Below are 13,512 nucleotides of genomic sequence, written 5' to 3' on the forward strand. Positions count from 1 at the left end.
TAAGGAGGACGGCAAATCCAGTTCTTAAAAAAAAAATTATTGAGGGGAAAAATATAAAATATCTAAGTTTCAAAAGCCGGACTATTCCACACTCTTCAATCTCTACCCTACAGTGTCCAAAGAGAGTTTGGAGGTATGTTTTTGATGATTCAGCTTTTGCAAACATATGCAAATACATTCTTCATTAGCAGTCCTGTTTTGCCAATTAATAGCAAGCAATATTCTTGGATTAGAGGTCTAATTTCCACTCCAATGCAGTTTCTTCCCTTCCTGGCAACAAAGCTATTCGCAGAGATCTGGAAATCACGAGCTTCCTAAGTGGGAGGAGGTGCTGTTCTGGTTCACCTGAAAATATCCTTTCAGATTGGTTGGTGTTTTATAGTCTCCTTTCAAGATCCAGTGTGTGTTGTTGATGATGATGGGATTGGGGTTACCGTAGTTAGGTGGATTTGCCTAGGGGTCATAGCCGAGTCAAGTCAACATGGGGATAATCTGGGCCATGTCCTGGACTATGTCCCAAGGGATGTGGCCAGTCCACTTGGAGAGCACTTCTGGGTTCACAGGCTTGATGACCTGGTCTGTGGATCACTTGGTCTTGGACAGGGAGACACCACCAGGCTTGCCAATGAGGTCCTCATGATACAGGATGGTGTTGCTCCAGACGATGCCCAGGAAGTTGAGATGAGCTTAAGAATCCTTCTAATTGACTCATATGAACGAGAAGAACATATCTTGAAAACTCATGCAAAAGAGCATAAGAATCTTGAGCACCAGCTGCTCATAGTACACAGACACTTGTCCTTGCCCACCTCCATGCACGGGGCATACATCACCTCGATGGCCTTGTTCCACTTGGTGATGTAACTGCTGAGGTAAAATCTGGAGATAGTGACCTTACACTTGATCCTAGAGTGCATGGAGGCCCGGCCGTCCCGCACCATCAGTACGAACTTGGAGTTGGGGAACAGGCATGACAAATAGACCAATGACTTGAGCGTGAAGGGGTCCTTGTTGCAGAGCACATGGACCAGCTCGCCGTGCTTGGCGATCACCTTCAGGGTGAAGGCCTGCAAGGAGGCATCCTTCATGCCCGCCTCGTGCAGCTGCAGCTTCTCCAGGCCTGACTCAGACCAGGCCTAGCGCATGGCTAGCACGTGGGGAATGACAGGTCTCATTGCCATAGCACACCGTGGGGTGGGCGACCAGCATGGCATGCATCAGCGTGGTGCCTGCCCAAGAAGATGAGCGGCATGGCCTTGCCATAGCAGTACTCCATGTGGTCCATGCCCACCATCACCAGTTCCTCCTGCTCCGGCTGCAGGGCCCACTGCGGGCTCTGCAGGCTGGCCAACACTGCCCAACACTCCACTACCTGCTGGCCCAGCTGGACCGCCAGCACCAAGACCAGGGCACAGCCGGCCACCAGCAACCCCTCTGCACCTACAGGAGAATGCCCAGCTGGGGGTGGGGCAGGCCTGGCCTGGGGGCCCACTTCGGTGGCTTCGATGACAGGTCAGCAGACAGTTTATGGGTCTGATAAAATCCTCAGTCTTGTCTCTTATCCTCTTAACCATATTAAGTGCAGTTATTTAAAAGTCTTTGTGAAAACTCCATTTTCTGGATCCCCTATAGGTCTATTTGTCTGTTACTGCTCCTGGTTTATAATCATTTTGTCTTTTCTCCTTGTATGCCTAATATTTTTTGGTGGAGTGCTGAGCAGTGCACATGAACAACTGTAGAAATAATTTGAGATCCAGGATGAGGTTATCACTCTCCAGGGAGAATTTATGTTTGCTGCTGGCAAGGACTGACATAGTTTGAATGGAGTCCCAAACAATACAGAAGGATACCTCCTTGGTTGTTCCCAACCTCCAATTTTTGTCCTCCTAGGGCTCTGAGGATATTAAAAGTGCTGCTCAGATTCCTAGCTTCTTAACCACTCATCTGGAATTGGCAGATGCTCTTGAGGAAAAGCAGCCTGCAGGCCAGCCTCACCTCTCTAATTTCCTCTCCCTTGGATATTGGCCCCATAATTATTCACTGCCTTGTTAGTTCTCTGGTGCTTTCTGGAAACAAAAATCCTCCATGTACTTTTGACACTCACCTATAGAAAAGTCCCATGAGAATGTTTTTTCTTTTTTGGAGGCTGGCCAGTTGGCAGCCGAACCCATTACCTTGGTGTTATAAGGCTGCACTCTAATCAGCTGAACTAATCAGCCAGCCCAAGAATTTGAATTTAGATGTAACATTGTTTCTCATACCAGTTACTAAATCTTGTCTTTCAGCTCTATCCTCCTTTCCTACTCTATAAACTGCTTTTGATACTGGGGCTAAGACTCTAAAAATTGTATTTTTGCTTTGGGAGATAAGCCCTGTTAGATGTTACCAGTAGGTTGGTGGAGGGAGATTGTAGGGCCTGCTCCTGTGAGCATCACCCCAGCTACACTTCTTCAACAAGGCAGTAACACATTCTTCCCACAGAAGGAGCTGAATCCAGTTTGAAGTTTTTCCAAGACTTGTAGAAACAGCTTCAATGTGCCTCCTCGTCAGAGGTCCAGGTCAAAGCCTCCTGGTGCCCTCTTCAGTGGTCTTGCTCCGAGCTCCACAGCCGCCCCTCATCCACAGTGTGTGTCCAGGTCCCATTCCCATGGGACCCTTTCTCTGGGCTCAGAGTCCCCAGTTCCAGCTGGCCAACACCCTTCCCTAGAGATCTGAGTTCCAGCTCTGCAGAGTCCTTCCCCTAAGTTGTAATAATTCCAGCTTCTTCCCGTTCATCTCTGAGCTCTAGGGGTGGTAGCTGTCTCCTCCATGTGTACCTCCATGATAACTTGGGGTTCTCTTTTTATCCTTCCAGTTACTTAGCTAACAACTTCATTTCCTGTTACCTACTGTTTATATCCAGTTCTTTCCATTCAAATAACTGGTGTGGTTTCTGTCTCTGCTATGGACTGAATGTTTGAGTCCCCTCCAAAATATGTGTTGAAAGTTAACACCAAGTACAACATTATTCAGAGATGGAGCCTTTAAGAAGTGATTAGAACGTAAGGGCTCTGCCCTCATGGATGCTACCACCAACCTATTGGTAATGTCTAACTAGTGCCTTATAAAAGGGCTTGACGAGGTAAGTTCGTCCCTTCCACCCTTTCTGCCATGTGAAATGACACGAGAAAACACCATCTATGGAACAAGCCCTCAACAGACACTGAATCTGCTGTCACTGTGGTCTTGGACTTCCCCGCCTCCAGAACTATGAGAAATAAGTTTTTATTGTTTATGAAGTACCCAGTCTGTGGCATTTTGTCATAGCAGCACAAACAGACTAAGACAATCTCTGAGTAGATTCTGGCTGATAAAAGTCCCCATCTTGCCCTTCCTCTATTCTCATTTTATTTATCTCACAACATGATTCCATATTTTGGACCCATTCATAATGTTATGTCAAGGTCTTACTGTACTCTATTATATTTTTCATTTCTAGGATTTCTATTTTTTTTTTTTTTTTTTCAAATCTGCCTGGTCATTCTTTACAGTTTCAGGTTTTGTGCATGTATTTTTCTCCCACCTGTATTTTTAAGCTTGTCATTTAGCTCTTTAAAACACATTAAATATAGGAATTTAAAGTCTGTTTGTGATAATCTCATTATCTCCAACCTTGTGGGTCTGTATCTGCCTCTTGGTTCTCCTGGTTCTTGCTTGTGGTGCCTTGTTTCCTGGAATAATTTTTTTTTTTTTTTTTTTACCAAGAACTGCTCATTTTCTTTGGAATTTTATTTGTTGGGCCGAGGTCTGCAAGAATAACTGTAAGATAATACTAAAATGTATATGCATAGATACCACCAAATTGCCCTCCTCACACCATTGTCCACAGTGTTACCAAAGTTTTTGACATTTATGATATGATAGTTTTTAAAAATTAAGTATATATAATATATATTATCTATACAGATGCTCCTCAATTTACGATGGTGTTGTACCTGACAAACCCACAGTGAATTGAAAATAAAGTAAGTCAAAAATGGGCTTAATATACCTAAACCATCATAGCTTAGCCTAGCCTACCTTAAATAGGCTCAGAAAACTTACATTAGCCTACAGTTGGGCAAAACCATCTAACATAAAGCCGATTTTATAATAAAGTATTGAATATCTCATGTAATTGATTGAATACTGTACTGAAAGTGAAAAGTAGAATGGCTATATGCGTACTTGAAGTACAATTTCTACTGAATGTATATCACTTCACACCATCGTAAAATTGAAATATTGTTAAGTTGAACCATGGTAAGTCAGGGACCGTCTATAATGAATAAAACATATACAGCTGACCCTCCAACAGGGGCACCGACCCTCCTTGCAGTCGGAAATGGATGCATAACTTTCCCCACATTGTTACTTAAGTAGTTAAGTACTTAAATAGTTTGTGTGGGGATACCATGTATAAGTGTACGCGTGTAGTTCAAACTCATGTTGTTCAAGGGTTTGCTGTATATAAAATATATATACAGTGTACTTTAACTTGCCTCTTATGTGTGAAGGTAGACATTTTTCTTTTTCATGTTTAAGGTCAGTTATATTTCTTTTTTATGAATTATTTTTTCATATGCTCACCATTTCTATTGTAAAGATAAGAAATCAGCACATAGGACTGATTTTTTTCAGGATTACTTGGCAAATTATCCACCAGTGGTGAGAATATTAAAATCCTTTTCAAGTCGGAACATTTAGTTCCTTTACAAGTATAGACATTAGGTGAGGTCCTGACATTAACAATCCTGTCATTTTGTTTAACCACAATTTTCTTAAAATTCTTTCTCTTAGGATATAAATTTTTAGTTTTGACCCCCCAAAAGCCCTGGTAAAGGTAGGTGATTTAGAGAATGATACTATTAATACTAAAAGATTTATATAATGTTTGAGGTAAAGGGTACGTGGGGTCACAGGCATTATTGCTGAAACACAGGGATTTGGGAAATGTACTACCCACAGCGAAAATTAGCTCTATTTTTAGGGGATGAGGCTAGGCAGATGTTTAAAGGCAGCTTGCAGAGGTCTTGACTAATACTGTAAGAGATTTAATTTGAAAGTGAACAGTTGTTCTATTCTTTAACATATTTTTGGCTACTAGATGGTCAAGCTATTGTGCAAATAATTGCACCATCACTGTGTTATTCACAGTGGACCGTGCATCTCCTAAAATTACCAGTGAGCAACATATGAAGTGGTAGAGAAGGGTATTAGTTACACCGTGGGAGTACGTGTGCTGAATGCCAAGGGTTTCCCTTTCCTGACAAATATCTTTCATGCAGCTGAGTCATCTGCATGCAAAACACATCTTCAAATGGTGCCTCAGAAAAACAACTGGCCACTGGCAAAGCAGGTGTGGGATTCTAGCTCCAACCTGCCACTACTATTCCACGACCACAGGCAATCCGGGTGGTCCTCACTGGCTTTTGGTTGGTCATCTGCTGCTAGATGATCTTTGTGGACTCTCAGCTTGGATACTCTGACACAGCGTTCCCTAGAAATCGTATGGCCCAGGAAAGATGTTTCCTAAAGGAGCGGTGGCTGAGCCTTACGAAGAAACACATCTGTAATGCATACTTTGAATATCTCCTTCCCTGTTTTTGTCTGATCTGTGCTTGAATAAAAATTGGCCCTGAACTCAACAGTTCATAGTTTGAGATAGAACGACCACCGCTGCCGCCTCTCTACATATGGAAGGTTCTAGGCAAGGGCAGCCCGATAACTTTGTTTAGCTTTCCTGAAAACCCTTCACTCAGGGAACTTGCTGAGGGCGGCTCACACCCGATCCCCAAGCCAGCACACACCTGTCCTGGACACTGGCCGGGGCAGCGCCAGACCCGGTTCACCTCCCCCCGCAAAACTGCCCTAAGCAGTCCCAGACCGGACCCACCTTCCCCAGCACACCCTCGGGACCCGGTCCACCCTCCCGCGCACACCTGCTCTGTAGGCACCGGCTGGGACAGCCCCGGACCCTGTCCACCTTCCCGCGCACACCTGCCCTGGGCATCCCTGGACTCTGTCCACCTTCCCGCGCGCACCCACGGGAGCCAGTCCACCTTTCTGCGCACAACCGCCCTGTGGCAGTGCAGAAGGACCTGCTCTTGCGGGGTGCCAGAAGTGCGGCTGCGCGCGGGACTACTTCTCGCGGACCCTCGGGGGCGAGCGGAGGGATCCCGCGCAGAGCGATGGCGCGAGGGGGTTTGGCACCCGCGGTCGGAGAAGTGCGCCTGCGCCGCCGCCGCCGCCGCCGCCGCCGCTCGTCAGCCGGCACGAGAGGAGCAGCCGCCGCCGCCGCTCGTCAGCCCGCAGGAGGAGAGCAGCCGCCGCCGCCGGCTCTGCCCCTGCCCGCCATGGCGCAGATCCTCCCCATCCGCTTCCAGGAGCATTTCCAGGTGAGGCCAGGCTCCGGCGCGAGGCCGAGAGGGCCCCGGGGGCGGGCCATGCGCTCCGTCCTGTCAGCCGCGCCCCCGGCCGCCTGGCTTCCCCGGCACGACCCCGCGCTCCCAGCCCCGCCAAGCCGCTGGCCGGCCGGCAGCTCGGACCTCGGGTGGGGACCGCGGATTTCCGGGCGCGGTGACCGCACCTGCGGACCCGAAGGGTGCTGTGGCCGAAGCTCATTACCGCAGGACGGCTCGGCGGGGAGCCGGGGGGGTGGGGGTGGGTCGCGAGGGTCTGCCGAAACGCCCCGCTCTCGTGCCTGCCAAAAGCGTTCACATAGTCCGGTTCCAAGCTCTACAACTCCGAGATCCGCGACTCATTCTAAGGTTCCCCTTTTGCGTCCTGCGATCTTTATGCCCCGGTCTGTGGTCTGTCGTAGTCCACCAGGGTGACTTCATGGGGGAAGACCGTCAGAATGTGTGACCCAAGAGGAAAAATGAGTGACGGGATGTTTTAATGCCTTCAGTACAGTAATACCCCCAAAGTTTGATTTTTTAATGAGGTCCCAGTTCGTTCTCCTGATACGTTTGTGCTTCAGGAAAATGAGGATTGGCCGGCTGCGTTTGAACAAGGGTTCAGTGCAGCGCTTCCCTCGCGTCTTCTCGCCCACCTGTCGCACCTGTGAGAGGTGCTGGGTCTCACATTTTGCGGGGGAGGAGATGCGGCTCAGGGAGTGATAGCTACCATTATGATCCCATACATTCCTAAATGAAGAAACCCAGACTCAAAGATGTTAAATAAAAGAGCAGGATTCAGACTCCAGTCTTTTTGACTACAAAGCTGTGCAGCAAGGAATGTGATTGGTTGAAAGGTCATCTTTTCACCATACAGAGCACTGTTAGCCCTACCTCCAAATGAGAATGGCCTTGGGAGTTTTATAGTGACCAGTTAGGTCCCCTCATTCTGCAGTTTCATACAGTATCCTGTGTCACTTAGTTAGTGATCCAGTCCTGAAGTTGCGTGGAGGTGGAAGTGTACTGAACATCCATCTCCACTCTGGATTACATTCTACCAATAAGCTGAGCCAGTGCTAGTAATGCAAGTTAGCAAAATGCTGCTAATAATAATAATATAATAATGATTACTATTTATTGAGCCATTTATCTTGCCACTCACTAGGCTATGTATTTTTTACATCTTGTTTAGTCTTCATAATAATGAGGCAGTTAGTGATATCCCGTTTTACACCACAGGCAGCTGAGGTTAATTTAGATAAAATTACACAACTAGTAAGTGGCAGAGCTTGGGTTTTAACCCAGGTCTCTGATTTCAAACCCTACGCTTAACTAGCTCTTTTCAAAAGGCAAGGGAGCAAGGCATTTCAGATGTCCATCAGAGTTTATAATGTCTTAAAGGGATATGTTCTGTTATCTGGAAAATTCTTGTGGTTTGTGACATGCAGGCCATATGAACGAAACTCTGCTTTGTGGTCTCTAATAGTAACTGCTTTATTAACTGTTTGAAGCTGCTCTGCTTTCTGTATTTCGCTGTAATCGGCACACTCTGCTTTCACTACAGACATTTCAAAACTTAACACCTGTTCCTTAAATCCCTGATCCTGCCACTCCCAGCTTGCTGCTAACAGATGACTTGGAGGAAACAGAAGTCATAAACTGGGATGTTCCTCACCTTCATGCCTGCAGATTTACAAACTTGTCTGCAGCCACCCTTTCCTGCCTTCCTGTTACCTCAAAGGTGGTGTCCTTACTCTTGTCTTGTTCTGCATCCTGTATCCTCCATTCTAACAGAGGCCTTGCTCAGTAGCAGCTTCTCTTTCCAGTATTTTCATCCATTGCCTCTCAGTGGTTTCTTCCTGTTTACCTTCAGCAGTGCTCACACCTCTTCCATTCTCTCTCCTTGTCCCCTCAAAGCTCTTCGTTGATAGCCAGACATCATGAAAGAGTTGACTTATCTCTCCATTACTCCTTTAAGTTCCTCAGTAACCTGCAGTCTGGTTTTTGTCCCCACTGTTCTCCTGAATCACTTCTTGTCCAGGTCACAAGTCATCCTGCAGACGTTTTTATTAAGGGCCAAATAGTATATATGTTAGGCTTTGAGGGCTACATCGTGTCTCTGTCAAGTATTCTTCCCTTTTTTTTAGCCTTACAAAAAATGAAACGTGAAAACCGTTTTTAGTTTGGGCCGTACAAAAACAAGCTGTAGTTGGCCAACCTTTGCTATAAAAAATAAAATAATCTGAGATCAAAGGCTGTGAGAGAACATTTTAAAAATAAAAGCCCCAGTGTCACACACATCTTCCATGGCTCTCCAGCTACACTTGACACCGCACTTTACTGCCTCTGCAGGATCCTTTCTCTGTTACTCTTGGTGGTACCACAGTCTCCCCAGGTTTTTCCTACCTCTCCAGCCACACCCATGTCCCTTTTGGGCTCCTCTTGTGTGTGCGCGTGGTCTCTGTCTTGAGCCTCTTTATTTTTTTATTCCGGATACTCTACTGGATGATTTTTCTGTATACCCATATGCTCAGTGTTCCCAAGCTATCCATGTATCTTTGCTGATCCTCAACGCTGTGTGTATGAGAGGAAATGGCAGGGCCTAGTTAAGAGCACAGACAGGCCAACTGAAGGCATTGAATTTGGACTCAGGAACTTACTGGCTATGTGAATTTGGGCAATATTTGTAACTTTTTTGTGCCACCATCTCCATCTATAAAAAAGGAATAAAAGGTACAGTTCTTGTCTCAGAGTACTTGTGAGATTTTGAGTTAATAGACGTAAAGTGTTGAAGTGTTTGATACATAATAAAGCACTGAGTCCTTGTTAGCTGTTGCTGTCATTGTGACAGCTGTCTACTGAAGAAGGCCACTGGATGGTCAGTGGGCTCCTCAAACACATCATGTTCAGGAATGGGGTTTCCCTGTCTCCCCACATGTGTATCTTCTCCAGTTTCCAGCCAGGAACTTAGCAGACAGTCATGCATTCTTCCCATCCTGTTGTCTCTTCTTCCCATTTATTTTTAGCATCATTTGCCACTGTCATCATGACCACCACTGCCCTAGACTGTGCCATCCTTCTCCACTTTTATGGTCATTCTAGCTTTGTCCTTCTACCCTCCTCCTGTTCATCTGTAGTACACAGGCAAAGTGATCTTCTGAAAGCATGAGTATCTGCTTAAAGTCCTTCAGGGAGTGGTTGCCTGTTGCCTCTGGGATGAAAATGCCAGTCTCCCAAGTGTCCTTTCAAGCCCTGCCCAGCCCAGCACCTGCCTAACTTTCCTGCTCCTCCCTTCATGTCCTTTCTAGAATGCATTCTTCCTCACCACTCTCCTTACCCATTTAACTCCTACTGAGCCTTCTTGTGTTTGCCTAAATGACACTCTCCAGAAGCTATCCCTGATTTGTCAGGGTTAAAGAGTCCTTCCTCTGTGCCCCTGAGGCTTTGAGGCTTTCCTAACAATGCCCCGCATCCCACAGTATTGTAGTTGTTTATTTTCCCTGCTATATTGTGAGCTCAGGGAGTAACCATTTGAACTTTTCTTTGGAGGGTTGTTGCTGTTTGTGAAGTCTGAGAAAAGAAAAAAGCTGAAGGGCTAAGAACTTATTACACCTTGATTCGGAAGAGGAGTGACTGGATGATTTGGTGGCGTAGAAATTCTGTTATGAGAACTAAGTAATACCCAGTATACACCTGATATGGCCCAGCTGTATCAAAAAAAGCAGCTACTTGTTTGTAAGCTGTGAAAGGTGGCACAGCTCAATACACAGAAAGCAGAAATGTGTTCCGTCAAAGTTTTAATTATGAGTATATCTCTGAGATGATGTGTTTTTTTGTTTTTTGTTTTCCTTTTCCCTGAGGTGATGTTCTAAACAGATATAGAGTCTGTGAGCTCTGTACATTGTAGGAAAATGATGGTGACTGGTACTAATCAACGCTTCTCAAGGCGGCCTGCATGTGAGAATGTCCTGGAGCTTTAAAAACACTTCTTTGGGACATTACATCAGAATCTCTTGAGAGGTTGAGGTAGAGCTTTGGTATTCCTAGGTGAAGCCCAGTTGAACCAGCCATCTAAATGTTAATCATTATTGATAACTGAGGAAAAAGGTTAATGTTTGAAGCCTTTTACATGTGAGGAGGGAAGGTAGAATTATGAAGGAATGGTAAGTTTTAACTGAAAGTGGTTTCCCATATACACCTGTGTCTGTCTGGAGAGTCTTCTCTCGGATATCACTTTGTAAGGCGACGCACTGTACCTATAGCCCAGTACTTATTTGGTTTATGTTGCCATTATGTAGCCATTTCGTTTTGTAAAATGGTGTTTGATGTACTAAGACAAACAACAGTTGGCTCATTGTGTCCTAAAATTACTGTATACCTGTTTAAAACCTTTTTTAAGGTATTGCGTAAGCTGTTAAATTTTGCCTACTGGCAGACTTCTGCTCCTGGTATTGGAAACACATACTGGCCAGCATTTGTCTTCTGACTTTCTTATTTACAGAGCAAGAAGAGTAACCATCTACCTCAGCCAGGGCGTCTGGGAGAGTGAGCCTTGTGAAAGTGCCCACCACTGTGGGTTTGAGAGTGACCAAAAAGTAAATGAACTTGGATGGGGCCTCTTTGGAAAAACAAATCGTCACTTTAGAACACCTTTTAATGTTCAGAATCCCTAAACTATACAAGATTTGAGTTTATTGGGTTGAAAGAATTATTAAATCCGAGGATCTTAGTCAAGGTTCCTCTCCACCCAGGCATTTCAGCATTCTGTAGTGGGGACAAAGTCTGTCTAGAACAAGCTTTAAAGTAATTCATATACATGGGAAGAAGAGCCCCACATAGAAAGTATAAATGGAAATCAAAGTCTTTCTATTCAACCTCTGGCTCCCTCTCCCTGGAGGAAACCACTATTAAGGAAGCCACTGTATCCTTCCAGAAATGATTAAAAGAATTCTACTGTAAGTATTCTCCTGCCTTTTGCTTTTGTAATAACACAGTCTGAAGATATTCACTTAAGATCACATACAGATCACAGCATATATTCAATAGTATTGTTTATTAATATACTGTTAGGGAAGTAGTTGTTGGCACCCTGTCACTGCATCTTCTAAGTAGTTCTTTGCTTTGTCTTGCTCTTCCTGATTTTTCCTTCCCTTGTTTCTTCACCGAATCTGCTGCTTTCAGTCTCTTCTCCCATGTTTTTTGCGTCTCTTCCATAAGGCCTGTTGGTGGTTTCCAGGCCTGGGAGATTACCATCACTCTTGGCTAGCTGAAGAAGGATGCCACAAAACTGGATAGCAAAGTTCAGTGACAAAATTAGAATCCAAACAGATCTTGACAGGCTGGAATCCAACTAGTTGACATTTAACAGGTGTAAATATAGAGTCTTATGCATTAGTTTTAAAATACAGAAAACCTGCAGTGGTGTAATTTGAGAGAGGTTCTGTAAAACACTGTACAAATGTAGTTTTTTAAACTATCCCTGAACTAATCTTCTCCTAAGAATGTAAGTTTTGGAAAGGACTTTAATATTGTCATTCTTCATAAGCCCTCATTTACAAAGCACCTTCTTTCTTAAGCTAGGAAAAACTTGTTGGTAAGTTTGAAATATAAAATATATTTTCTTAAGTTGCAGATGAACTAAATATGCCTAAAATAAGTAACTTCTTTACTAATTATTTAACATCCATGTGCTAGTCACAAGAATAAGGCAGTGAATGAGATTGGGAAGGAGACAGATACAGAAGGAAAAAGGACTGGCATTTTCAGAGGCATAGAAACATGGTTTTGTTCAGTACAGCTTGGGCATTTTGGCTTCTCTGATATGGGCAGTTGATGTTTTCATCAGCCGTCATGTATAAACACAGCTGCAGCCTTCCTAGTCCAACTAATGTCCCTGAGCCCCTTATATATAGAAACCACAGGACTGTCAAATGAGTAATTTCTTTTTATGTTTTCCCTAGTGTCTGATTTGAATTCGGGTTAATTTAATTGCAAGTTTTGAGAACTGAAAAGAATCATTAGATAGTGTCTTGTCTGGAATTGGTTAACTCTTAACTTATATGGGCTGTTGAAAATGTGTAGCTAGAGTACCTATCTGAATCATTATACTAGGGGTCAGAGTCCTTGATTATTTCTACTAATTAGTGAAAAACCATGGCTTTAGGTACATCACTTCTCTGGGACTCTGTGTTTGCATGTGGAATAAATCTCAGTGGTATTTGGTATTTTAGGTGGAAAAGTTGTTTTTGTGGAAAAGTCCTGTGTTAAGCATGCCTGGCCCCAGCCCAGTAAATGTTCTCTATTCATTGTACAGTTAAAACTGCCCCTGCCTATTTTCAGAGACTGCAAGATAACACTCCTCGTTGAGAACCACAGTCTTAATTTCTTCTGGTTCTAATAGTCTGTATCTTATTTTTGGATTTGCTATTCTCGGATGTTAAAACACCGACTTGTGTTTGTGAGGTACTTTTACCTTTTTCAAATGCCATGAATGTGTGTATATGCCCTTACATAAGGAATTCTACTCAGCCACTAATAATTAACAACCTATTATGTTGAAAAGATTGGATACAAATTCTTCAGGGTTACAAATTCTTGATGGTATTTGTAGTTGAAATCAGAATGTCGCCATATTAACCTAACATTGATCCCCAAACTAAGAACAAAATGATAAAGTAGATGAACTAGGCCCACTTAAGTGTGCAGCAGCTCTGTCTGGAGAGCATCTAGTTCTGTTCTGCTAAAACCTGGAAAATCTGGATAGCTTGAGGAGACCAAGACTGGTTGCTTACCAATACATGGTCAGTTTTGTTTTATATGTGTCCCCCATTCACCACCAAATTATTTTGAGGCTAATTCCAGATGTTATATTTTATTCTTAAATACTTTAGGATGTATCTCTAAAAGAGAACTCTTTATTATTTTTTCCAAGTTTTTTCGTTGTTGTAAAATACACAAAACATAAAATTTCGTATCTTAACCATTTTCAAGTGTACATTTCAGTGGTAGTAAGTATATTCATATCATTGTATAACCGTCACCACCATCCATCTCCAAAACTCTTTTCATCTTGCAAAACTGCTTCTCTATACTCATT

The 13,512-nt window shown here is 44.0% G+C and overlaps 1 protein-coding gene and 1 pseudogene across 5 annotated transcripts in view; one reads left to right on the plus strand and one right to left on the minus strand.

Annotated features, from left to right (window-relative positions):
- Window positions 1–263: 263 nt before the first annotated feature.
- LOC134370805 (protein-tyrosine sulfotransferase 2-like) lies at window positions 264–6,031 on the minus strand (annotated as a pseudogene).
- Window positions 6,032–6,151: 120 nt separating this feature from the next.
- The window catches only part of CLTCL1 (clathrin heavy chain like 1), a 99,530-nt gene continuing 92,169 nt past the window's right edge, over window positions 6,152–13,512 (plus strand). For 2 of the 5 annotated variants that reach the window (XM_063088049.1, XM_063088048.1), the window contains exon 1: window positions 6,153–6,416. In XM_063088049.1, the coding sequence (XP_062944119.1) occupies window positions 6,210–6,416 (207 nt within the window). In that variant the 5' untranslated portion in view covers window positions 6,153–6,209. Of the gene's footprint in view, window positions 6,417–13,512 lie in introns of all 5 variants that reach the window. The other 3 variants (XM_063088047.1, XM_063088045.1, XM_063088046.1) reach the window with 3 other exon arrangements.

This window comes from Cynocephalus volans, chromosome 2 (assembly GCF_027409185.1).
Source record: "Cynocephalus volans isolate mCynVol1 chromosome 2, mCynVol1.pri, whole genome shotgun sequence".
Lineage (NCBI taxonomy): Eukaryota > Metazoa > Chordata > Mammalia > Dermoptera > Cynocephalidae > Cynocephalus > Cynocephalus volans.